At 47.0% G+C, this 25,723-nt stretch overlaps 2 protein-coding genes across 2 annotated transcripts in view; both read left to right on the top strand.

Annotated features, from left to right (window-relative positions):
- Nucleotides 1–25,295, top strand: part of LOC134734895 (uncharacterized) — a 99,019-nt gene extending 73,724 nt beyond the window's left edge. The window contains exon 4 of the mRNA XM_063628248.1: nt 25,189–25,295. Within this exon, the coding sequence (XP_063484318.1) occupies nt 25,189–25,295 (107 nt within the window). The remainder of the gene's footprint in view (nt 1–25,188) is intronic.
- LOC129469052 (ribosome production factor 2 homolog) lies at nt 17,962–18,958 on the top strand. The gene has a single exon (XM_055255217.2). It carries the CDS (start codon nt 18,112–18,114, stop codon nt 18,919–18,921), a length of 810 nt encoding a protein of 269 aa, XP_055111192.1. The 5' UTR covers nt 17,962–18,111; the 3' UTR covers nt 18,922–18,958.
- Nucleotides 25,296–25,723: the final 428 nt, after the last annotated feature.

The raw sequence follows: 25,723 nt of genomic DNA, 5'->3' as shown, positions 1-25,723 counted from the left end.
CGAAGATGTCAGGTGTGGTGGCTGACGCGTATAATCCCAGCACTTTGGGAAACTGAGGCGGGTGGATCATTTGAGGCCAGGAGTTCAAGACCAGCCTGCCAATATGGCAAAACCCCATCTCTATGAAAAATGCAAAAAATTAGCCAGGCGTTATGGCGGATGCCTGTAATCCCAGCTACTCAGGGGGCTGAGGCAAGAGAATTTCTTGAACTTAAGAGGCAGAGGTTGCAGTGAGTCGAGATTGTGCCACTGCACTCTAGCCTGGATGACAGAGCAAGACTGTCTCAAAAATAAATAAATAAATACAAATAAAATGGCCTGGCGCGGTGGCTCACATTTGTAATCCCAGCACTTTGGGAGGACGAGGCCGGAAGATCATGAGGTCAGGAGCTCAAGACCAGCCTGGCCAACATAGTGAAACCCCGTCTCTACTAAAAATACAAAAAAATTAGCCAGGCGTGGTGACGGGCACCTGTAATCCCAGCTATTTGGGAGACTGAGGCAGGAGAATCGCTTGAACCCGGGAGGCAGAAGTTGCAGTGAGCTGAGATCACGCCACTGCACTCCAGCCTGAGTGACAGAGCTAGGCTCAGTCTCAAAAAAAAAAAAAAAAAAAATTTTTTTAAGAAGCTCTGTTCTGTCTCATACATTTTTAAGTTAATAACTACAATTATTTTTTACAAGGTAAAATCGTCTCCAAGATCAGATTTTTTGTCATAGTCTTTGTTAGAGACATGTTTTAAATACATTTTCATCCAAACCTTAGAGCTACAGATTTCACTTGTTCAGTTTATGGAAAATCCAGCTGGCAAAGCCTGTCCTCACTGTCAAACCAATTAGCCAAATCAAACAGATTTTCTGTCCATAAGAAAATCTACCTTTATTTTTAAAAGGTTCCATAAATGCATTAATTTGCATCCCCATGACAACTGGCTCATGTCTCAATTCTAATTTTATAATACATAAATAAAGAGCTAAAGCACTTAAGTTTAATATAGCATAATGGCTAAAACACAAATTCTAGAGGAATTCAAAGGTGTCTGAATTCAAATTCTGATTTCACCACTTAACCCCTCTGTAACCTTGGGCAACTTATGAAACCTCTTTTTGCCTTGGAAGCATCATCTGTAAAAGGAGGGTGGTAAATATCTACTTTATAGATTCCGTATGAGTACTGAATTAGTTTATTATCTGTAAAATTCTTAGAAGAGTGTCTGGCACATAATTAGCATTGAGCACATTTTTCATTTTGTTTTGTTTTGAGACAGGGTCTCGCTCTGTTACCCAGGCTGGAGTATAGTGGCATGATCTCAGCTCACTGCAACCTCTGCCTCCCAGGTTCAAGCGATCCTCCCACCTTAGCCTACCAAGTAGCTGGGACTACAGGTGTGCACCACCACACTTGGCTAACTTTTGTATTTTTTTGTAGAGACAGGGTTTAGCCATGTCGCCCATGCTGGTCTCGAACTCCTGAGCTCAAACGATCCGCCCACCTCGGCCCCCCGAAGTATTGAGATGACAGGTATGAGCCACCACACCCGGCCCTATTTGCGTGATTTTTGAGACAGGGTCTTGCTTTGTTGCCCAGGCTGGAGTGCAGTGATGCAAACCCAACTCACTGAAGCCTCGACCTCTTGGGCTCAAGATATCCTCCCACCTCATCCTACCGAATAGCTAGGACAACAGGCACATGCCACCACGCCCAGCAAATCTTATAGAGACGAGATATTGTCACATTACCCAGGCTGGATTCAAACTCCTGGGCTCAAGTGATCCTTTCACTTCGACCTTCCTAAGTGCTGGGATTGGAGGAATGAGCCACTGTGCCCAGCCTAAACGAGTATTTTTATTTCTTTATTTTTATTTTATGTTTTATTTTCTGGCTTTACGTAATCAGCTTCCTCAGGTTGAATAAACAAGTATTCTTTTTTGTTTGTTGGTTTTTGGGGGTTTTTTTTGAGATGGAGTCTCACTCTGTTGCCCAGGCTGGAAGGCAGTGGCATGACCTTGGCTCACTCCAACCTCTGTCTCCCAGGTTCAAGAGATTCTCCTGCCTCAGCCTCCTGAGTAGCTGGGATTATAGCAGGCACGTGCCACCACGCCCATCTGATTTTTGGTTTTTTGCTTTTTGGGTTTTTTTTTTTTTTTGAGTTGGAGTTTTGCTCTTGTCACCCAGGCTAGAGTGCAATGGGGAGATCTCAGCTCACTGCAACCTCTGCCTCCTGGGTTCAAGCAATTCTGCCTCAGCCTCCCAAATAGCTGGGATTACAGGCACTGGCCACCACGCCAAGCTAATTTTTGCATTTTTAGTAGAGATGGGGTTTCACCATGTTGGCCAGGCTGGTCTCGTACTCCTGACCTCGTGATCCACCCACCTCGGCCTCCCAAAGTGCTGGGATTACAAGTGTGAGCCACCGTGCCCAGCAATTTTTGTATTTTTAGTAGAGACGAGCTTTCACCATGTTGGCCAGGCTGGTCTTGAACTCCTGACCTCAAGTCATCCACCCAACTCGGCCTCCCAAAGTGCTGGGATTACAGGCATGAGCCACTGCGCCTGGCCAACAAATCTTCTTTTTTTTTTTTTTTTTTTTTTGCAACAGAGTTTTGCTCTTGTCACCCAGGCTGGAGTGCAATGGCGTGATCTCAGCTCACTGCAAACTCCGCCTCCTGGGTTCAAGCAATTCTCCTGCCTCAGCCTCCTGAGTAGCTGGGATTACAGGCGCCCACCACCACGCTCAGCTAATTTTGTATTTTTCGTAGAGACAGGGTTTCTCCATGTTGGTCAAGCTGGTTTCAGACTCCCAACCTCAGGTGATCTGCCTGCCTTGGCCTCCCAAAGTGCTTGGATTACAGGTGTGAGCCACCATGCCTGGCCAAGTATTCTCGAGTATTCTTTTTTTTTTTTTGAGACAGAGTCTCACTCTGTCACCCAGGCTGGAGTGCAGTGGCACGGTCTCGGCTCACTGCATGCTCTGCCTCCCGGGTTCACACCATTCTCCTGCCTCAGCCTTCCAAGTAGCTGGGACTACAGGCACCCGCCACCACGCCCAGCTAATTTTTTGTATTTTTAGTAGAGACAGGGTTTCACCGTATTAGCCAGGATGGTCTCGATCTCCTGACCTCGTGATCCACCCACCTCGGCCTCTCAAAGTGCTGGGATTACAGGCGTGAGCCACTGCGCCTTGCCCCTGGCCAAGTATTCTTAAATAAAACAAATACCACGAGTCTGTAGTAGAGGCACAGCACCCTTTAGTTTCTCCTGCCTAATCTCTCTTTATTTGCGATCTCTCAGGAACAGGGCATTCTCCAACTGTCCTTTTGAACAATGGACCTTGTTCAATGAATTTGGGATGGACAGAGGTGTAACCTTCTTGTAAAGCCAAAGAAGAGAAACAGTGAAAATAGAGTTGAAAAGGAGAACTTAAAAGAACCCAGACGAAGCGGGTGCTTGTATTTGGCCGGGCGCAGCGGCTCGTGCCTGTAATCCCAGCACTTTGGGAGGCCGAGGCGGGCGGATCACGAGGTCAGGAGATTGAGACCATCCTGGCTAACACGGTGAAACCCCGTCTCTACTAAAAATACAAAAAATTAGCCAGGCGTGGTGGTGGGTGCCTGTAGTCCCAGCTACTCGGGAGGCTGAGGCAGGAGAATGGCTTGAACCCGGGAAGCGGAGCTTGCAGTGAGCCGGGATTGCACCACTGCACTCCAGCCTGGGTGACAGAGCGAGACTCCGTCTCAAAAAAAAAGAATCCAGACAAGCAGATGACTTTTAGGCAAGAGTCCCTGCAGAAGTTGAGAATCTGGAAATGGATTCCTTTAATGTTATCTGTGCCCCTGCATCCCTAGTTCCAGGACCACTGGCGAGTTTGACACACCCTCCCTGGGCACATTTGGAGCTAGATCTAATTCCTGGAAACCCTTCTACACCTCCGTCTCTAGCTCTCTGGCATAAGAAAGCACAAGGTATTCCAAGTAGTATCCTCGAACTTATTCCAGATTATACAAAAGGAAACTATTTATAAATTTCCAAACTTTTATTAGGAGGAACAGATTCGCTGTGACCCAGTATACAGCTGAGGGCAAAGTACCAGCCATCAGGAACAGGCCAACTCAAGAGACCCTTCATGAGCAAACCATGCTGAAGTCTTAAAAAGGAAGACTAATTTCCATAGATAGGTGGGACCCATCAGGCCTGAAAACCTTGGCGTCATTATATCCTAGGCCCCCACACCTGAGCCTCACTTCTGAAATGCAAATCAGGTGGTGTCACTCTTATTGCTAAATTTTTTTTTTTTTGAGACAGTGTCTCCCTCTGTTGCCCAGGCTGGAGTGCAGTGGTGCAATCTCGGCTCACTGCAACCTCTGCCTCCCGGGTTCAAGCAATTCTCCTCCCTCAACTTCCTGAGTGGCTGGGACTACAGGTGCGTGTCACCACGCCCAGCTATTTTTTTTTTTTTTTTTTTTTTTTTTTTTCAGTAGAGAAGGGGTTTCACCATATTTATTGGCCAGGCTGGTCTTGAACTCCTGACCTTGGGATCCACCTGCCTCAGCTTCCCAAAGCGCTGGGATTAGAGGTGTGAGCCACCGTGCCCAGCCAAAATCTTTTCAATGGGTATCCAATGTCTTTGGTTTAAAGCCTAGATTCCTTAACGAGGCACAGAAAGACCTCACAACCTGAACCCTGCCTATTTATCCACCTTCATTTCTTTCCATTTCCCCAAATACACCCTATGCCCCAGCCATACTGAGCCCCTGGCAGTTCCAGCTCCCACTCTGCACGGGGTCTTTTCATGAGCTCCTCCCTTTGCTAGAATATCTTCTCCCCCGCCCCATTTGTTGTCCCAGGGAAGTATTAACACCCCCTTTAAGACTCTGTTCCTTACTGTCACATTTGGGATTAAGTTAAAGAAAAGAAAAGAAAATGTTTTAATTAAAGAAAAACAAAACTAAAAGACTCTGTCCTTTACAACTGCTCTGCAAAGCCTTATTGAGCGTCTACCACGTGCTTAGCATTGTGTTAGGCACTGAGGATGCACGGTAGAATTAAGCGCCCTTTTTAGTTTCGTCAGCAACCTCTGCTTGCGTCTAGAGCATCATTGTCTTCTTTGTATTATAACTGTCTCCTCTACAAGGCTGTGAGCATTCTGGGGACAGGACTTCTGTGTTATTCATCTTTGACTCCCTATTACCTAGTCCATGGAATGCATCAGTAAATATTTGTCAAATTCATTTACTCAGAAAGAATTCATTGAAAATTTTTGTATCAGGAATGAATGAGGTGCTGAACGAACAGGATTATAAAACTGAATGAACAGGATCATGCCTATGATCCCTGCCCTCTTGAAACCTTGCAGTCTCAGGGGATAAACAGAGCACTTGATTTAATGAATGATGCAGGAATGGGTGAATGAGTTAACGAATCAGGGAAGGAGTCTGGATGCAGCAGCCCAGAGCAGATCTACAGGCAGTGAAAGGCCAGTGTCTAGGGAGGTAGTTGGGGAATGCTGATGCCCTTTTGGTCTTTCTTTTTTCTTTTCCTCGAGAGACAGTCTTGCTCGGTCACCCAGGCTGGAGTGCAGTGGCCTGATCTCAGCTCACGGCAGCCTTGGCATCTCAGGCTCAAGTGATCCTCCCATCTCAGCCTACAAAGTAGCTGAGATGGGCCAGGCATGGTGGCTCATGCCTGTAATCCCTACACTTTGGGAGGCCAAGGCAGGTGGATCACTTCAGTCCAGGAGTTCGAGACCATCCTGGGCAACATGATGAAATCTTGTCTCTACCAAAAATACAACAACAACAACAAAAGTTAGCTGGGCATGATGGTGTGCACCTATAGTCCCAGCTATTCAGGAGGCTGAGGTGAGAGAATCAACTGAGTTGGGGAGGCCGCCACTGCACTCCAGCCTGGGCCACAGAGTGAGACTCTGCCTCAAGAAAAAAACAAAGTAGCTGAGACTACAGGTGGACACTACCACACCAGGCTAATTTTGTTTTATTTTTTGTAGAGAAGAGGTCTCACTGTGTTGCCCAAGCCAGTCTCAAAGTCCTGGACTCAAGCAATTCTCCCAACTTGGCCTCCTAAAGTGCTGGGATTACAGGCGTGAGCCACCATGCCAGGCCTTCTTTTTTTTTTGAGACAGGGTCTCGCTTGTTGCCCAGGCTAGCTTTGAACTCCTGGCTTCAAGCAATCCTCCTACCTCAGCCTCCCCAAATGTTGGGACTACAGGCATGAGTCACCGCCCCCAGCCTGGTCTTTCTAATACAGAGAAACTTGAAAGACAGCAAGCACCAGAGCAAAAAGCATGGAGCTTAGAGTCTCACCTAGACTTGAATTGTGGATCCATTACTTATTAGCCATGTGACCTTACGCAAATCCCTTAACCTGTTTGTATCTTCATTTCCTCATCTATAAAATAGGGTTAATAATAATATCATAAGAGGATTACGATTAAATAAGAGAATGCATTTAAAAGCCCTTAGCCTGCATGCATAGCTTAGGAATTGGTGGTTCCCATCACTTGCTCGGTGTTGAGGGTGCAAATTCAGAAACACAGCATGTCTGGACTCAGCCCTGGTCCAGTATTTTTACCACAAAGCGGCACCTGATACCTTCCCTAATCCCATGCCTATGTGGCTCTCCCTTCTTTTTTATTTTATTTTTTAAAGACAAGGCCTCACTTTATTGCCCAGGCTGGTCTTGAACTCCTGGATTCAAGCAATCCTCCCACCTTGGCCTCCCAAAGTGCTGGGATTACAGGAGCGAGCCACGGAGCCCAGCCTTCCCTCTCCCTTCACCACTCCCCCGTCACTGGCCAGTTCTGTTTACACGCTGCCTACGTGCATTCAAGGCCAGGGGTTGTCTAGCATATCTTTACAAGCCTAAGGTGAGGGAGTTGCTGGTTAGGGAGAGGCATGGCAAGAAGGCGGCCAAAGAGGAAGGGAAAAGCACAGGTGTTTAGGAAGGCTCCGCAATGAGCCTGGCACCTGGCTTGGTATTCAACATGCATTGTTCCCTGTCATCTTCATAAAACTATCATTTTGAGCTGGTCCCCATGGCTCAGTTAACTCAGGAAGGCGAGGCAAGACGACTGCTTGAGCACAGGAGTTTGAAGTTGTAGGAAGCTATGATCAGCCACTGCACTGCAGCCTGGGCAATGTAGCAAGACCCTGTCTCTTTAAAAAAAAAATTATAGCTGAGGAAGCTGAGGCTCAGGAGGTAAACAGGAGATATGGGATATAAAGCCAAGTCTCTCTCTGACTCCAAAATAATTTTCTACTCTGCCATGCTGCCCACCAGCTTGTAGACGACCATCAAATGTTTGAGCAATAAATTTCAGTTTTCTTATTCCCAAGAGGAGCAGAAATTGTGCAGCCCTCCCTCCAGAGAATCCAGGTATATGCTCAAACAGTGATGCATAAACAAACGAACACTAATGAATAAATGAAAGATTGAGTGAAATCTCTCTGATACCCACACCAGGAAGAAGGAAACAAATAACCCTGGAGGAGCCGCCTTGCAGGAAGAAGTGGAGACTGCCTCCCTGGCTGTGGTCTACAGTGTCCAGGTCAGCAAAGGGCTAGGAACTGGCTTAGTTGGAGTTAGAAAAACTTAGGAGGGTAGAGGGGTGCTGGGGAGAACGTGATGGCTGGAGAGAAAACCAGTGTGAAGGGCAGGGAAGAGGAATGGAATTACTCTGTCCTCATCCTCAGCCCTTCCCTGCCATTTCCCTCGGGAAGATAGCCCCTGACTCCTGGCCCAACAGGCTGCCAACTTTTAGAACGAAAGTAGCAGGATTCAAAGCAGCCACACCAGGAGGTCACTCCAGAAGGGGGGTTACCAAGGAAGCACCCCACACATCCCTCCTCCTTCCTGCACAGCACCCTTCGGCCCTGCACTTCCTGCTGCCGCCCCCTTGTCCTGACATGGTACTCCCTCCACTCCCTCCCAGCTCCCACATCTTACCCTGAAACACCAAGGTAGGGGCGTCCCAGGCCGCACCCTCCGGTCCTTGCGTTCCAGGCTTCCTGGGCCAAGGGGTTGCCCGCTGCCCTGAAGATCCCGCTCTGCCAGGCGCTCCTCCGTCCCTCCCCAAACGAAAATCCTCCAGACAGGTTCCAAAGCTGCCCAGCCCAGCAGGAGGGAGGCTGAGGAAATCCCCTCCCAGCTGGGCTGGGCCGGCCTGCTTGGCAGTCTTGCTCCTGGGCTGGCCCTGGATGAATGAGTCCTCCCCTTCGCCTGCTTGGGTCTTAGCCAGGGAGCCGGTGGCAGCCTCTGCTCTTTCTCCAGGGCACTGAACTCCATTCCTCCTCCAAGTCCTGCCCTCCTGCTTCATGCCTGGGTCCCCTGCTCTCCACTCTCAGCTCTCTGACACCTCAACCGGGTGGTCTCTATCACTCTGCATTTGGTTATGCTCCAGTGTGAAGCCAGGCCTGTACTGGGCACCAGGGTGGGTGACTCGATGATCCTCAGCAGAGATTTAGTCCGCGGAAGAATTGGTGACACCATGGCCCCTGGTGAAATAGCTTTGCCAGCTCTGATTATTCATTCAAAGCATTTTGAGAATAACTGGCCTTGTGTGAGGCCCTGAGGATGAACAGGTAGATTAACGGGGTCCCTGACCTCTACTCCACTAGGAAGACAAAGAATGAAGCTCTAAGTAGACACTGCTCAAGATTCAGGCAGAAGGTGGCCAGGCACGGTGGCTCATGCCTGTAATCCCAACACTTTGGGAGGTTGAGGTGGGTGGATCATCTGAAGTCGGGAGTTCGAGACCAGCCTGATCAACATGGAGAGCGCTCATCTCTACTAAAAATACAAAATTAGCCGGGCATGGTGGTGCATGCCTGTAATCCCAGGCACTAGGGAGGCTGAGGCAGGAGAATCGCTTGAACTCAGGAGGCAGAGGTTGCAGTGAGCCAAGATCATGCCATTGCACTCCAGCCTGGGCAACAACAGCAAAACTCCGTCTCAAGAAAAAAAAAAAAAATTCAGGCAGAAGGGCCCAGGGAGGAATCCCCCGTGTGGAAGTGCTCTGGAAAAGCTCCTAGATGACATGACGTACAAGATGGGTTTTGAAAGGTGAACAGGGGTTTTCCAGAATTGTGAGCAGGGAGCACACAGAAGGGGAGCCTGTGGGCTGACAGAAAAGGCCATGGGAAGAGACAGAATTCAGCAGAAACTACTCAAAGTTCAGAATTGTGAGCAGGGAGTGTCAGATCAGGAAGGGCCTTGTGTGCCTTGGTAAACAGTTTGGACTGTGTCCTATAGGTTCTGGGGAGTCATAGAAAGGTGTTTGTTTGTTTGTTCGTTCGTTCGTTTGTTGCAATACAGGGTCTCTCTGGGAGGCAGAGGTTGCAGTGAGCCGAGATTGCACCGCTGCACTCTAGCCTGGGCAACAGAGTGAGACTCCATCTCAAGAAAAAAGAAAAAAGAAAAAATGGGGTCTCTCTCAGTTACCCAGGCTAGAGTGCAGTGGTGCAGTCATACCTTGAAGCAGCCTTGAACTCCTGGGCTCAAGTGATCCTCCCACCTCAGCTTGCTGTGTAGCTGGGACTACAGGCACCCACCACGATGGCCAGCCAGTTTTTAAATTTTTTGTAAAGATGGAATTTCACTCTGTTGCCCAGGTTGATCACAAACTCCTGGCCTCAAGAGATCGTCCCGCCTTGACCTCCCAAAGCGCTAGGATTACAGGTGCTACACCACACCCTGCTAGCTCACAGATAGGCCTTAAACAAGGGACATAAACTATCAGATTGCATTTAAAATAGATCACTGGGGCCAAGTGTGGTGGCTCACACCTGTAATCCCAGCACTTTGGGAGGTCAAGGCTGGAGGATTGCTTAAGCCCAGGAGTTCGAGACCAGCCTGAGCAACATAGTGGCACCTGTCTCTACAAAACAATTTTTTTTTAAATTATCCGGGCAATGGTAGTGTGCACATGTAGTCCTAGCTATACTCCAGAGGCTGAAGTGAGAGGACAGCTTGAGCCCAAGAGGTTGAGGCTGCAATGAGCTATGATCACACCACAGCACTCTAGCCTGGATGACAGAGTGAGACCCTGTCCTACAAAAAAAAAAAAAAAATCACTGAGATCTGCAATGTAAAGAAGAGTTTGAAGGAGGCAAGACTAGAGGCAAGAAAACCAGTCAGGCTTGCATGAGTCAGGGCAAGTGATAATGTAGGCCTTATCAAGGCATTGGCTAGGGAGTGGGGGTTGGGAGTGAGAGAAAGAAACAGATTCAAGAGATGCTAAGGGAGTACCATTGATGGGACTTAAAGAGTAAGGGAGGGATCTAGGATGACTCTAAGATTTCCAAATGGAATAACTAACTAAGTTGATAGTGGTGACCACAAACAAGATTGAGAAATCAGGAAGAATGGCCAGGTGCGGTGGCTCACGCCTGTAATCCCAATACTTTGGGAGGCCGAGATGGGTGGATCACTTGAGGTCAGGAGTTTGAGACCAGCCTGGCCAACATGGTGAAACCCTGTCTCTACTAAAAATACAAAAATTAGCTGGGCCTGGTGGCTCACACTTGTAATCCCAGCTACTCAGGAAGGCTGAGACAGGAGAATCACTTGAACCCAGAAGGTGGAGGTTGCAGTGAGCAGAGATCACACCACTGCAGACTAGCCTGGGCGACAGAGCCAGACTCTGTCTCAAAAGAAAAAGGGTTGGGCATGGTGGCTTACATCTGTAATCCCAGCACTTTGGGAGGCCAAGGCGGGTGGATCATGATGTCAGGAGATCCAGACCATCCAGGCTAACACGGTGAAAGCCCGTCTCTACTAAAAATACAAAAAATTAGCTAGGCATGGTGGCACGTGCCTGTAGTCCCAACTACTTGGGGGGCTGAGGCACGAGAATTACTTGAACCCGGAAGGCGGAGGTTGCATTGAGCTGAGATGGCACCACTACACTACAGCCTGGGAGTCAGAGCAAGACTCTGTCTCCAAAAAAAAAAAAAAAATTCAGGATCAGGAAGAAAAGCAATTTGGGGGGAAATGAATTCTGTTCTGGACCTGTTGAGTCAGGGGCACCTGTGGAGATATGTTCAAAGAGCAGTTGCTCCAGGGATAGATGGGAGTTATGTATCAGCCAGGGTACCAGCAGGAAGGAGAAGGCATCTTCAGCTAGATTTGAAGATCTGGGAAGGGTAAAGGAAGTCATTAAGAGACGTTGAATATCCAGGGATAAATGACAGTGGGAAGCCTTAGGCCTGAAGGGACAAGGAGAAGATGCAACATTCCCTGAGTCCAGCGGGGGCTGCAGCTGTGGATAAGGGAGCCTGGCAGAGCCACAGTTGTGGAGAAGGCAGCCCCCACTGGAGCAGAAAGGAAGCAGAGGAAGGAATATCCCAATCACTTTAGTCTCCGGCTTCCTATTCCTGATTCCTCTCACTAGCTAAACTCAACCAGAAGCCAGAGGCCAAGGTGCCCCAAGGCACAGAACGAGGCAGAGAATGGATGGGGGCGTTGGGGGAGGAGTCAGCAAACAGCTGGAAAAAAGAGATTTAGGAGTTGCATAGAAATGACGAGTTAATGGGTGCAGCAAACCAACATGGCACATGGATACATATGTAACAAACCTGCACATTGTGCACATGTACCCTAAAACCTAAAGTATAATAATAAAAAAAAAAGAAAAAAGAAATGACAACTCAAGCCATGGGAGTGGGTGAGGTCACTCGGGGAGAGAAATTAGAGAGAAAGATGAGGAGCTAAGACAAGGCTCGAGGGAATGCTGTAGGGGCAGAAAGGGTGAGCTCTTCCCTCCTCATTATAAAGGGTCTCAGAGAAAAGCATAACAGATTCATTACATGCACACCTGTGCAAGGGAGCCATACAAGATATTAACTCAAAGGAGGACCAGATGGTTGATGCTTAAATATTCTCTTCACTGGGGAAAAGATGGATGGAGGGCTGGTTGTTGGAGTCAATTATTTTCAGGATAAATGAATAAGCCCAAAGAACAATGGCCTGGGACCAAGCTGCTCCAGGCTCTGAGGGAGGTGGCCACACAGGTTAATGGGAGAGTGAAAGAAGAAAGCAAGAAAAGTTTATCTTATTCTGCAGATGAAAATATCTCAGGTCAGCTGGGTGCGGTGGCTCACATCTATAATTCCAGCAATTTGGGAGGCCAAGGCGGGCGGATTGCCTGAGCTCGAGAGTTCAAGACCAGCCTGGGCAACATGGCGAAATTCCGTCTGTACTAAAAATACAAAAAAAGTTAGCTGGGCTTGGTGGCACGTACCTGTAGTCCCAGCTACTCGGGAGGCTGAGGCACAAGAATCACTTGAACCTGGGAGGCTGAGGTTGCAGTGAGCTGAGATCGTACCACTGCACTCCAGCCTGGGTGACAGAGTGAGACTCTGTCTCAAAAAAAAAAAAAAAAAAAGAAAGAAAGAAAAAGAAAAGAAAATATCTCAAGTCATCTCAGAAAGAATAGATGGCAGCCTGTGATTGAGTTAGTCTTTCCTAGATCTGGAGAAAGGAAGTGGGGCTCAGGGAAAGCCTGTGTATTTCACAAATGTGGCTTTTCCTCTACAGATATAAATCTCCTCCACAAAAAAGCAGCTTTTCAGGGCTATTCCTGTCTGCAGGCCCTCTGAATAGCCACATCAAAACAAGTCAAAGAAGTATATTTTGGGGTGAAATATTTTTGGTTTCTTTTCACACCCAACAAGGGCCATGCAGAGTATAGAGCAAGTGGAAATAAGAGGAAAGGGCAGAACCGAGAGCCAAGCACACTGTGCCCCACAGGGACAGAGCAGGGAGAAAGGACTCAGATGGCACAAAAGCAACCAAGCACTGGAAGGGACAGAGTAGTAGAAGGAGGAACCTGGGAGACGCCTGGGGCACTCATGTCAGGCACTGAGGCTTTCTGTAGGGAGCTTATACCTACATATGTATAAGGAAGTTACACCTCACCTGCATTTTCTAGCTAAAGCAGGTGGCAAGGTTACCTGCTACAAGTTAGGAGGAGAGAGACTGGGTGGAAGATTGAAGGAAATTGACAGCTGCTTAAAAAAAAAACAGCTGAGAGGAGAGAAAAGTGACCAAAGCAAGGTAGAAGCTCACAGAGGGATGCCAAGAATCGCATCAGAATGGCACAGATCAACAAGCAGGCAAGAATGAGGGACCCTCAAGGAGTGAGAAACTGGGGAAACCAGGTCCTGTCCTGAGTGATATGTTAGTGAGATCAATGCGGCGTGGGTGAGAGCCGGGCGAATGCCGCCAGCAATCATTCAGCACCCAGGACTGGAGACAGCTTTCACGTAAGATGAAAAATGTCAACTGGGCGCGGTGGCTCATGCCTGTAATCCCAGCACTTTAGGAGGCCGAGGCGGGTGGATCACGAGGTCAAGAGATCGAGACAAGCCTGGCCAACATGGTGAAATCCCATCTCTACTAAAAATACAAAAAAATTAGATGGGCGTGATGGTACGTACCTGTAGTCCCAGCTACTCAGGAGGCTGAGGCAGAAGAATCGCTTGAACCCAGGAGGTCGAGGTTGCAGTGAGCCGAGATCACGCCACTGCACTCCAGCCTGGGCGACAGAGTGAGACTGCGCCTAAAAAAAAAAAAAAAAAAAAAAAAAACAGATGAAAAATGTCTACAGAATAAAGGTCCTGCTCGGCTATGGGAGTGCAAAGAGTATCAGGAGGCAGTGCTTGGTCGCAGAACTGTACCGGGGTTGTGCTTGGGCCACCTCAACTCTAACATCTGGTTATCCCTGGCTGTCAAAGACACCACTGACTGTTCCAGCCCTCCAGCCAGCCTCCCTTGTTGTGATTTGATGCTCAACAAGCTACTTTCTATGCTGTGTGATTTCAGAGAGAAAAGGTGTCTGCCCACACCCAGTGTACTCACAAGTTAGGGAGCTCTCAGAAAACAAAGCCTTATGATCTATTCAGAAATAGGAAAATAAAAAAGAAAACAAACCCTATATTTTATTTATCTCGGTGTCTCCAGTACCCAGAACAGGGACTGGCATTGAGTTTGGTTCAAAAAGGTGGCTGCAAAACATATCTGGAGGAGGCTGATATGCCCTTAAATATTTGTAAATGAATAAATTTTCATTTAAAGGCCAGGCGTAGTGGCTCACGCCTGTAATCCCAGCACTTTGGGAGGCCAAAGCAGGCAGATCACCCGAGGTCAGGAGTTCGAGACCAGCCTGACCAACATGGTGAAACCCTGTATCTACGAAAAATACAAAAAAATTAGCCAGGCATGGTGGTGCATGCCTGTAATCCCAGGTACTTGGGAGGCTGAAGTAGGAGAATCACTTGAACCCAGGAGGCGGAGGTTTTGGTTAGCTGAGATCACACCATTGCACTCCAGCCTGGGCAACAAGAGCGAAACTCCATCTCAAAAATAAATAAAAATAAATAAATTTTCATTTAGAATTTGTACTTGAGTTTCATGTACATTTCATTAATGTGAATCAGTATCCACAAATTGTATCAGTTCTGAGATATTGACAAGTTCACATTTCTTTTTTTTTTTTTTTATGTGAGACGGAGTCTCATTCTGTAGCCCAGTCTAGGGTTCAGTGGCCCAATCTCGGCTCACCGTAACCTCCACCTCCCAGGTTCAAGTGATTCTCCTGCCTCAGCATCCCGAGTAGCTGGGACTACAGGCACCCACCACCACGCCTGGCTAATTTTTGTATTTTTAGTAGAGATGAGGATTCACTACTTTGGCCAGGCTGGTCTCGAACTCCTGACCTCAGGTGATCCACCTGCCTTGGCCTCCCAAAGTGCTGGGATTTGAGCCACCACGGTCAGCCACAAGTTCACATTTCTAAGCCTGCAAAATTCGGAGCTTGACCCTGAACTGTGGTGAATTCACCAAGATCATGACTCTTTGGGGCCAGAGAACCAGTCTTCTCCTTTTTTTTTTTTTTTTTTTTTTGAGACGGAATCTCACTCTGTCACCCAGGCTGGAGTGCAGTAGCATGATCTCGGCTCACTGCAACCTCCACCTCCCAGGTTCAAGCAATTCTCCAGCCTCAGCCTCCCGAGTAGCTGGGATTACAGGCTCATGCCATCACATCCAGCTAATTTTTGTATTTTTTAGTAGCGACGGGGTTTCGCCATGTTGGCCAGGCTGGTCTCCAACACCTGACCTCAGGTGATCTGCCCACTTCGGCCTCCCAGAGTGCTGAGAGTACAGGCATTACAGGGGTGAGCCACCACACCCAGCCCAGTCCTTTGCAATGCTACCCCACCCAGCACCATCCCTGTCCATCCAACCAACATCATGGCTTTTCTCATTTAAAATTTCCATTTGAAAATTCTGTAGATGGTTGTTTGGCTTTCCCCCACCCCTCCAGCAGCTCTCGGCTGCTCAGGCAAAGAACAGGAGAGTGGTAGGATTGACAGGTTTGGGTGCTACAGAAAGACAAGAATCAGGTACATTTCCAGTTCATCACAAACCCCTCTCTTGGAAAGCTTCCCCTACCCCATATCATCCCTCAGGACTTTAGCTGCCATATATGCATTCAATGACCAGCATTGGTCACAGTGATTGGACCAAAGCAGGACATTTGACCCAGGTTGGGCCAATTAGTTTCCCTTTCCTAAAAATTTGCAACTGGGGCAGAAAAACCCTACTCTGTCTCTTACTTTTTGGTGAAACTAAAAGTAGTAAACCTGGGAACTCCATAGAGTTCTGAAACTGCTTTTGCAAAAATTATAACAGTGAGAAAATTATGACAGTGAAAGAGAACTGACCTAAACAATTCCATCTTGCCTTTAATCTCCAAATTGCTCTTGGTCATTCCTGGACATGGGCCAAACTAACTTTGGGAGAAATATGTAGTTTAAATGTTAACAGCTCTTCCTAAAACTAAAATGAAAGGCCACCAGGTTAGGAGGATGAGGGGGCCTGAATTCCACTAAGATATAGGCTTCCTTAAAGGATAACTAGCCATTGTTCCAGAGGTCCCAAGATTTACAACTTCCCCAATTACTCTTGTAAATAACGTCACTATTGTAGAACCTAGGATTGGCCTTTTAAGATGCTTTTCAGACTTTTGTATTTCTGACCAGCAGATGATTCCAGCTGGATCAGACCCTCTGTGGCCTCCACCTGGAAGCGAATTCAGCACAAGAAGACTGGTTTCCACAGTTGTGATTGCATCCCCAAACAATCAGCAGCACCCATTCCCTAGACCCCTGCCTGCCAAATTATTCTTGAAAAACTTTAGCCTATGAATTTTCAGGGAGACTGATTTGAGTAATAATAAAACTCCAGACTTCCATTTAGTCAGCTCTATGTGTATTAAACTCTTTCCCTATTGCAATTCCTGTCTTTTATTTTATTTTATTTATTTCTTCAGCCACCACACCTGGTCAAAGATAGGGCCTTTAAAGAAGTAATTAGGCTGGGCGCAGTGGCTCATGCCTGTAATCCTGGCACTTTCAGAGGCTGAGGCGGGTGGATTGCCTCAGGTCAGGAGTTCGAGACCAGCCTGGGCAACATGGTGAAACCCTGTCTCTACTAAAATACAAAAAAAAAAATGAGCCGGGTATGGTGGCATGCCCCTGTAGTCCCAGCTACTCGGGAGGCTGAGGCAGGAGAGTTGCTTGGACCCAGGAGGCAGGGTTGCAGTGAGCTGAGATCGTGCCACGGCTGGAGTGCCGTGTGAGACTCCGTCAGAAAGAAAGAGGGAAGGGAAGGGGAGGGGAGGGGAGGGGAGGAGAGGGAAAAAGAAATTAAAGTTAAATAAAGTCATAAGGGTGGGGGGCTAGGACTGGTATCCTTGTAAGAAGAAGAGATGGCCAGGCACGGTGGCTCGCGCCTGTAATCCCAGCACATTGGGAGGCCGAGGTGAGCAAATCACCTGATGTCAGGAGTTGGAGACCTGTCTGGTCAACATGGTGAAACCGTCTCTACTAAAAATACAAAAATTAGCCGATCATGGTTGTGGGCACCTGTAATCCCAGCTACTCGGGAGGCTGAGGCAGGAGAATTGCCTGAACCTGGGAGGCAGAGGTTGCAGTGAGCCAAGATCGCACCATTGCACTCCAGCCTGGGCAACAGAGAGAGACTCCGTCTCAAAAAAAAAAAAAAAAAAATTAGCTGGTGTTGGTGGCACATCTGTAATCCCATCTACTCGGGAGGCTGAGGCAAGAGAATCACTTGAACCCAGGAGGCAGAGGTTGCAGTGAGCCAAGATCACATCACTGTACTCCAGCCTGGGTGACAAAGTAAGACACTGTTTCGAAAAAAAAAAAAGAAGAAGAAGGAAAGGAGGGAAGGAGGAAAAAAAGACGCTGCCAGGTTGCTTTCCAAAAAAGCTAAAAAAATGTGCCTTTACATCAGCAATATGAGAGGTTCCTTTTTCTCCACGACCCCTCCAGTGATAGGTACTATGGATCTTCTTATTATCTGCAGGTCTACCCAAATGTCCATCAGCAAGTGGATAAAGAAACTGTGGTATATATAGATATAGATATGATGGAATACTACTCAGCAATAAAAAGGAATGAATTAATGGCATTCACAGCCACCTGGAGGAGACTGGATACTATTATTCTAAGTGAAGTAATTCAGGAATGGAAAACCAAACATCGTATGTTCTCACTTATAAGTAGGAGCTAAGCTATGAGGGTGCAAAAGCATAAGAATAACACAGTGGACTTTGGGGACTCAAGGGGAAAGGCTGGGAAGTGGGTGAGGGATAAAAGACTACAAATTGTGTGCAGTGCTTACTGCTCAGGTAATGGGTGCACCAAAATCTCACAAATCACCACTAAAGAACTTACTCATGTGACCAAACACTTGTTCCTCATTAACCTATGTAAATAAAACATTTTTTTTAAAAAATCTGGCCAGGCGTGGTGGCTCATGCCTGTAATCCCAGCACTTTGGGAGGCCGAGGCAGGTGGATCACGAGGTTGGGAGATCGAGACCACCCTGGCTAACATGGTGAAACCCTGTCTCTACTAAAAGTACAAAAAAAAGATCCACCTAGTTAAGAGTTGCAGGTAGCGGTAGCGATGGACACTCTGGATTGAGTTGTAAAGCCCAAAACGAAAAGAGCCAAGAGATTCCCTGAGAAGAGAGAACCAAAACTCAATGAAAATATTAAAAATGCCATGCTGATTAAAGGGGGAAATGCAAATGCAACAGTGACACAAGTACTTAAAGATGTGTATGCACTGAAAAAACCATACGCTGTACTATATAAAAAGAAAAATATTACAAGACCTTTTGAGGATCAGACATCACTGGAATTCTTTTCAAAGAAGTCAGATTGTTCCTTATTCATGTTTGGCTCCCATAATAAGAAGCGGCCAAATAATCTAGTAATAGGTCATATGTATGACTACCATGTGCTGGATATGATTGAATTAGGTATTGAGAATTTTGTCTCTCTAAAAGACATTAAGAACAGTAAATGTCCTGAGGGAACAAAACCCATGCTAATATTTGCTGGTGATGATTTTGATGTAACAGAAGATTATAGAAGACTAAAAAGTCTTATTGATTTCTTCAGAGGCCCCACAGTATCAAATATCCACCTGGCTGGATTAGAGTATGTTCTGCACTTCACTACACTGAATGGGAAGATTTACTTTCGAAGCTATAAGTTGCTGTTGAAGAAATCTGGTTGCAGAACACCACGGATTGAATTGGAAGAGATGGGACCCTCATTGGATCTGGTTCTGAGGAGGACACACCTGGCATCGGATGACCTTTATAAATTATCTATGAAAATGCCAAAAGCTCTCAAGCCAAAGAAGAAGAAAAATATTTCCCATGATACTTTTGGTACAACTTATGGAAGGATTCACATGCAGAAGCAAGACCTAAGCAAACTACAAACCAGGAAAATGAAGGGGTTGAAGAAGCGACCTGCAGAAAGGATAACAGAAGACCAGGAGAAAAAGTCAAAAAGAATTTAAAAAAATTGATAGAACTTGAAAAAAAAAATACAAAAAAAAATTAGCCAGGCGTGGTGGCGGGCCCCTGTAGTCCCAGCTACTTGGGAGGGTGAGGCAGGAGAATGGCGTGAACCTGGGAGGCGGAGCTTTCAGTGAGCCGAGATGGTGCCACTGCACTCCGGCCTGGGCGACACAGCAAGACTCTGTCTCAAACAAAAAAAAAAGAATCTGCAGGTCTGATGGGTGTAAAGTAGAATCACATTGAAGTTTTCTTGTTTTTTTGTGGGGTTTTTGTTGTTGTTTTAGAATTGAGATCTTGCTCAATCACCCAGGCTGAAGGGCGGTATACCATCATGGATCACTGCAGACTCAATCTCCTGGGCTCAAGTGATTCTCCTGAGTAGCTGGGACTAAATGCTTATGGCACCATGCCTGGCTAATTTTTTTAAAAAATTTTAAGACCACTTGAGGCCAGGAGCTCGAGACCAGCCTAGCCAACATGGTGAAATGCCGTCTTTACCAAAAACATAAAAATTAGCCAGGCAGGCCGGGCACTGTGGCTCACGCCTATAATCCCAGCACTTTGGGAGGCCGAGGTGGGTGGATCACGAGATCAGGAGCTCAAGACCAGCCTGGCCAACATGGTGAAACCCTGTATCTACTACAAATACAAACATTAGCTGGGCGTGGTGGTGTGCGCCTGTAATCCCAGCTACTCAGGAGGCTGAGGCAGGAGAATCACTTGAACCCAGGAGGCAGAGGTTGCGGTGAGCTGAGATTGCACCACTGCACTCCCACCTGGGCGACAGAGCGAGACTCCATCTCAAAAAAAAAATTTAGCCAGGTGTGGTGGCACACGCCTGTAATCCCAGCTACTTGGGATGCTGAGGCAGGAGAATCACTTGAACCTGGGAGGTAGAGTCTGCAATGAGCTGAGATAGCAGCAAGGCACTCCAGCCTGGGCAACGGAGTAAGATTCTGTCTCAAAAATATAAATAAATAAATAATTTTTTTTTGAGATGGGGTCTCACTTTGTTGCCCAGGCTGGTCTCAAACTCCTGACTTCAAGAAATCCTCCCCCCTGGGCCTCTCAATGTGCTGGGATTACAGGTGTGAGCCACTATGCCTTGTCTCATCGAATTCTAATTCGATGTTCCTTGCCTCATCGAATTTCTCGGACTAATGTGAGAGTTTGAACACCTCCTCAAATGGTTGCAAGCCATTACAAGTTTTCACAATTTTATGTTTATACCTGCCTTTAATTTACAACTTGATTTTTAAAATTTGTGTAAGGCTAGTGAAGTGAAGCAGTGGAAGTGGAAAAGGCCAAGTAAATCTATAACTGGTTGTGATCAATTAGTTGTGAACACCACTTAACTCAGACCAGCCTCAATTTGCTACAATGTTTTATTCTGTTTGCTCTAAGTGGAGAGCAGAGATTATTATCACTGAGTGATAAGACTGATGGGGTACCAGGGAATTATTCTGCATTGGGAAGATTTTACTCCATGGGTCATTTCTCTTAGTTCAAGTAGTCCAAGTATATTCCACAAATTCTAGTCTCATTAGCTAATCTTTGAAGGCAAGGTTCTTGTTTGAGTAAGTATATAAAATGCTGTATATCATAACCCTGCCTTATAAAATCACAGCACATGTCAGCATCATGAGGCCTCTAAGCTTCTAAGAATTCCTTCAACAAACAAGTCTGTTCAATGTTGCTTCACCTAGCACTTCCCAAACTTGTCTGACTTCTTTCTTTCTTTTTTTTTTTTTTTTTTTTGAGACGGAGTCTTGCTCTGTCGCCCAGGCTGGAGTGCAGTGGCGCAATCTCGGCTCACTGCAAACTCCACCTCCCAGGTTCAGGCCATTCTCCTGCCTCAGCCTCCCCAGTAGCTGGGACTACAGGCGCCTGCCACCACGTGGCTTTTTTTTTTTTTTTTTGAGACAGAGCCTCACTTTGTTGCCCAGGCTGGAGTGCAGTGGCACTGATCTTGGCTCACTGCAAGCTCCGCCTCCCAAGTTCATGCCATTCTCCTGCCTCAGCCTCCTGAGTAACTGGGACTACAGGCACCTGCCACCGCACCCGTCTAATTTTTGTTTGTTTGTTTGTATTTTTAGTAGAGACGAGTTTTCACAGTGTTAGTAGCAAGGATGGTCTCTATCTCCTGACCTCGTGATCTGCCAGCCTCAGCCTCCCAAAGTCCTGGGATTACAGACGTGAGCCACCGTGCCAGGCTAATTTTTGTATTTTTTTTAGAGACTCAGTTTCGCCATGTCGCCCAGGCTAGGTACAGCTTTTTTTTCCCACCCCCGAGATGGAGTCTTGTTCTGTCGCCCAGAGGTGGAGTGCAATGGTGAAATCTCAGCTCCCTGCAGCCTCCACCTCACAGGTTCAAGAGATTCTTGTGCCTCAGCCTCCTGAAGAGCTGGAATTACAGGCAGCCGCCACCACGCCCAGCTAACTTTCGTATTTTTAGTAGAGATGGGGTTTCGCCATGTTGACCAGGCTGGTCTTGAACTCATGACCTCAGGTGATATGCCTGCCTCAGCCTCCCAAAGTGCTGGGATTACAAGCTTGAGCCGCTGAGCCTGGCCTGGTTCTCTTCTTATAAAGACACCAGTCAAGTCCATGCGCATTGGCTCATGCTTGTAATCCCAGCACTTTCGGAGGCCGAGGTAGGCAGATCACCTGAAGTCAGGGGTTTGAGACCAGCCTGGCCAACACAGTGAAGCCCCGTCTCTACTAAAAATACAAAAATTAGCTGGGCGTGGTTGCAGACACCTGTAATCCCAGCTACTCAGGAAGCTGAGGCAGGAGAATCGCTTGAACCCAGGAGGCAGAGGTTGCAATGAGCCGAAATATCGTGCCACTGAACTCCAGCCTGGGTGACAAAGCTAGACTCAGTCTCAGAAAAAAAAAAAAAGACACCAGTCATATTGAGCTATGGCCCACTCTAATGAACTCATTTTGCCTTAATTACCCCCTTAAAGGCCATACGTTCAAATGTAGTCACATTCTGAGACACTAAGGGTTAGGATTTCAACATACAAATTTTGGAGGGACATAATTAAGCCCATGAAAAGATTACCCTCTTCTTCCTCTACTGTTGTATATATGATACATGCTATGGTTTAAATATGTTCCCCAAAGAACATGTGTTGAAAACTTAATCTCAGGCTGGACGCAGTGGCTCATGCCTGTAACTCCAGCACTTTGGGAGGCCGAAGGGGGCAGATCACAAGGTCAGGAGATTGAGACCATCCTGGCCAACATGGTAAAACCCCGTCTCTACTAAAATACAAAAAAAAAAAAAAAAAAAAATTAGCCCGGCATGGTGGCAAGCACCTGTAGTCCCAGCTACTCGGGAGGCTGAGGCAGGGGAATCGCTTGAACCCAGGAGGTGGAGGTTGCAGTGAGCCAAGATTGTGCCACTGCACTCCAGCCTGGTGACAGAGCGAGACTCTTGTCTCAAAAAAAAAAAAAAAAAGTCTGGACAATAAGGTTTGGTGGAATTTCCTGGTTGGTACAGATCAATGTGTCACGAGGCTGATATGCCCTGATTCCACAGGGAGAAGGCACGTCTTAAAGTTCTGCTCTTGAAACTCTCCCAGATCTTACCCTGTCTCCTCATTTGGTTGACTTGTATTCTTTATAATAAAACTGTGATTGTAAGTATATCACTTTCCTGAGTTCTGTGAGTCATTCTAGTGAATTATCAAACCCTAGTGGGTATGAGAACCCCCAGATTTGTAGCCAGTTGGTCAGAAATGTGGGTGACCTAGGGATGCCTAATGTGTGGCTGGCATCCGAAATGAGGGCAGTCTTACTGGGGACCATGACCTATAATTTGTGGGTTCTGTGCTAACTTCAAGTGGTTAGTGCTAGAATTTTATTGTAGTACACCAGTTGGTATAAGAATATTACCTTCTGTGGCAAAAGATGTAATTGAGTTAAGGATCTTGAGATGGAGAGTTTATCCTGAATTATCCAAGTGAGTCTTAAATACAATCACAGTATCCTTATGAGGGAGGCAGAGAGAGATTTGATACAGACAGAGGAAGAGGCAATGTGACCACAGAGGCATTGAGGAAGAGGCAACGTGACTATCATCTCTGGCTGAACAACTAAGTTGGGGGGAACTCAATGCTGGACCCTTGCCAATCAAGATGGAGTAACTGCTCTAGTGTCTGAATAGCAATTGCCATCATCATTCCCCACCCCAACCCATAGGTGCTTATCCATTACTCCCTGCCAGAGCCACTCCTTCAGTGTCCTGACACAGTTCAGCTCTGTCCTTGCCCCTACTTTTTCCTCTTGCATCTACTGGTAGCTTCTCTCTCTATTTTCCTTCTAAATTCCTCTTGATCTCTTCTTTCGTCTAGATGCAACTATCTCATGGCTTCTGCTTACTACCTTTTCTTTCTGTGTCTCTAGTGCTATTTCATTCACAGTCAAATACGTTAAAAAAGGATATGTTTAGTTTGGTCAAGCACTTCCTTTTGTTTTTTGAGATGAGGTCTCACTCTGTCACCCAGGCTGGAGTGCAGTGTCACAATCACGACTCACTGCAACCTCTGCCTCCTGCGCCCTTGGTGGAGCCATGTTGCCCAGGCTGGTCTTGAACTCCTGGGCCCAAGCGACCTGCCCACCTCAGCCTCCCAAAGTGCTGGGATTGCAGGCGTGAGCCACCACACCCAGCCTCTCAAGCACTTTCTGATATGGTGTCCTTGTTGGTCAGAGTGCTCATTCTAGACCAACTTATAGTGTTTAGATTCCATTTAATGAATTCAAAACAGTTATGTAATAGTTACTTATTTTAAAATGTTGATGCTTACAACATGCTGGAAATTCTATTCTTTGTAATATTTAATCTTAAGGTTGAAAAATTTAAATGTCAACTTAAAAATATGCAAGGGAGTACACAATTTTTCAGAATTGTTTTAGAGGATATGCAACCAAAACAGTTGGCTGCTTGCCCAACCTCTTTCTTTGCTAGAGTGAAAAATGAGGAGCAGGTTGGCCGGGCACGGTGGCTCACGCCTGTAATCCCAGCACTTTGGGAGGCCAAGGCAGGCGGATCACGAGGTCAGGAGATCGAGACCATCCTGGCTAACATGGTGAAACCCTGACTCTACTAAAAATACTAAAAATTAGCCAGGCGTGGTGGCGGGCGCCTGTAGTCCCAGCTACTCGGTAGGCTGAGGCAGGAGAATGGTGTGAACCCGGGAGGCGGAGGTTTCAGTGAGCCGAAATCACGCCACTGCACTCCCGCCTGGGCGACAGAGCGAGACTCTATCTCAAAAAAAAAAAAGAAGAAGAAAAAATGAGGAGCAGGCCAGGCATGGTGGCGCACACCTGTGATCCCAGCACTTTGAGGGGCCAAGGTGGGTGGATCCCTTGAGATCAGGAGTTCATGAAGAGCCTGGCCAACATGGTGAAACCCTGTCTCTACTAAAAATACAAAAATTAGCTGAGCATGGTGGTGCGTGCCTATAATCCCAGCTACTTGGGAGGCTGAGGCAGGAGAATTGCTTGAACCCGGGAGGTGGAGGTTGCAGTGAGCCAAGATCGCACCACTCACGCACTCCAACCTGAGTGACAGAGCGAGAGTCTGTCTCAAAAAAAAAAAAAAAAAAAAATGGAGAGCAAATGTTACAGCAAATAATGGGGAGAGAAAGACTTTGAGCTGCACAGCAAAGGAAAACTAGGCCGGGTGAGGTGGCTCAGGCCTGTAATTCCAGCACTTTGGGAGGCTGAGGCAGGTGGACCACCTGAGGTCAGGAGTTCGAGACCAGCTTGGCCAACATGGCAAAACCCCGTCTCTACTAAAAATACAAAGATTAGCCAGGCATTGTGGCACGTGCCTGTAATCCCAGCTACTCGGGAGGCTGAGGCCCGAGAATCGCTTAAACCTGGGAGGCAGAGGTTGCAGTGAGTCGAGATCGCACCATTGCACTCCAGCCTGGATGACAGAGTGAGTCAGACTCCATCTCAAAAAAAAAAAAAATAAAGGAAAACTAACTGAATACAAGCACCAGCACTGGGGGAAACATTCTGACTTTATTCATGAGAAGAGTTATGCTAAGCATTTGAAATGCAGTATCTTGGTTAATTCTGACAATTAACCTGTGATGCAGGTTCATTTTACAGGTGAGGAAACTGAGGCTTAGAGAGATTGTGAATAGATTAGGGTTACACAATGTTGGCCATAACAGAGCTGAGATTTGAACCTGCATCTGCCTAATCCCATGTCTGTGTTTTAACTATATCATTGTGCTATTTGGCAGAGAGAAGAGAGGCCTCCCTGTCTCTCATCTCTGGGACCGGCAGTGGCTGCACCAGTGGCAGCCAGCGGCAGCGGCAGGCAGATCCACACCAGCAGAGAAGAGGCTGAGCAACAGCTCCAGAGTGATGGCAAGAAGACCCAAGGCACTGTGGTACCTGTTGTCAACACTCAGCTTCTGTAACCTGTATCAGAGGAAGATGGAGTGACCTCTGGTGGCCTAAGAAAAGCCACCATGCCCATACTATGTAGAGAGCTAGGAAGGGAGGTCTCTACTGTCTTGTCCTGTCTTCGTGGGTACAATTGTGGTTTGTCAGGAGAAGGTGGCTGGCAGGGGGAACAGTTGCTACTACCTCATTGTTCTGCCTTTGCTCTGTGATCCTTTGACACTCAAGGCATTCAGCTATACCTCTCTTTTTCTACCTTTAATTTGTCATCTTCTGCCAACTTTCTATTCACTCTCCCTCAAAAGTAACACAGTATATTGGCTAAGTTTGTGGACTCCAAACTTGGACTTTTTTTTTTTTTTTTTTTTTGAG

The sequence above is a fragment of the Symphalangus syndactylus genome, chromosome 12 (assembly GCF_028878055.3).
Source record: "Symphalangus syndactylus isolate Jambi chromosome 12, NHGRI_mSymSyn1-v2.1_pri, whole genome shotgun sequence".
In the NCBI taxonomy this organism is placed as follows: domain Eukaryota; kingdom Metazoa; phylum Chordata; class Mammalia; order Primates; family Hylobatidae; genus Symphalangus; species Symphalangus syndactylus.
The sequence above is the reverse complement of the archived record's forward strand: the minus strand, read 5'-3'. Positions and strand labels throughout refer to the sequence as shown.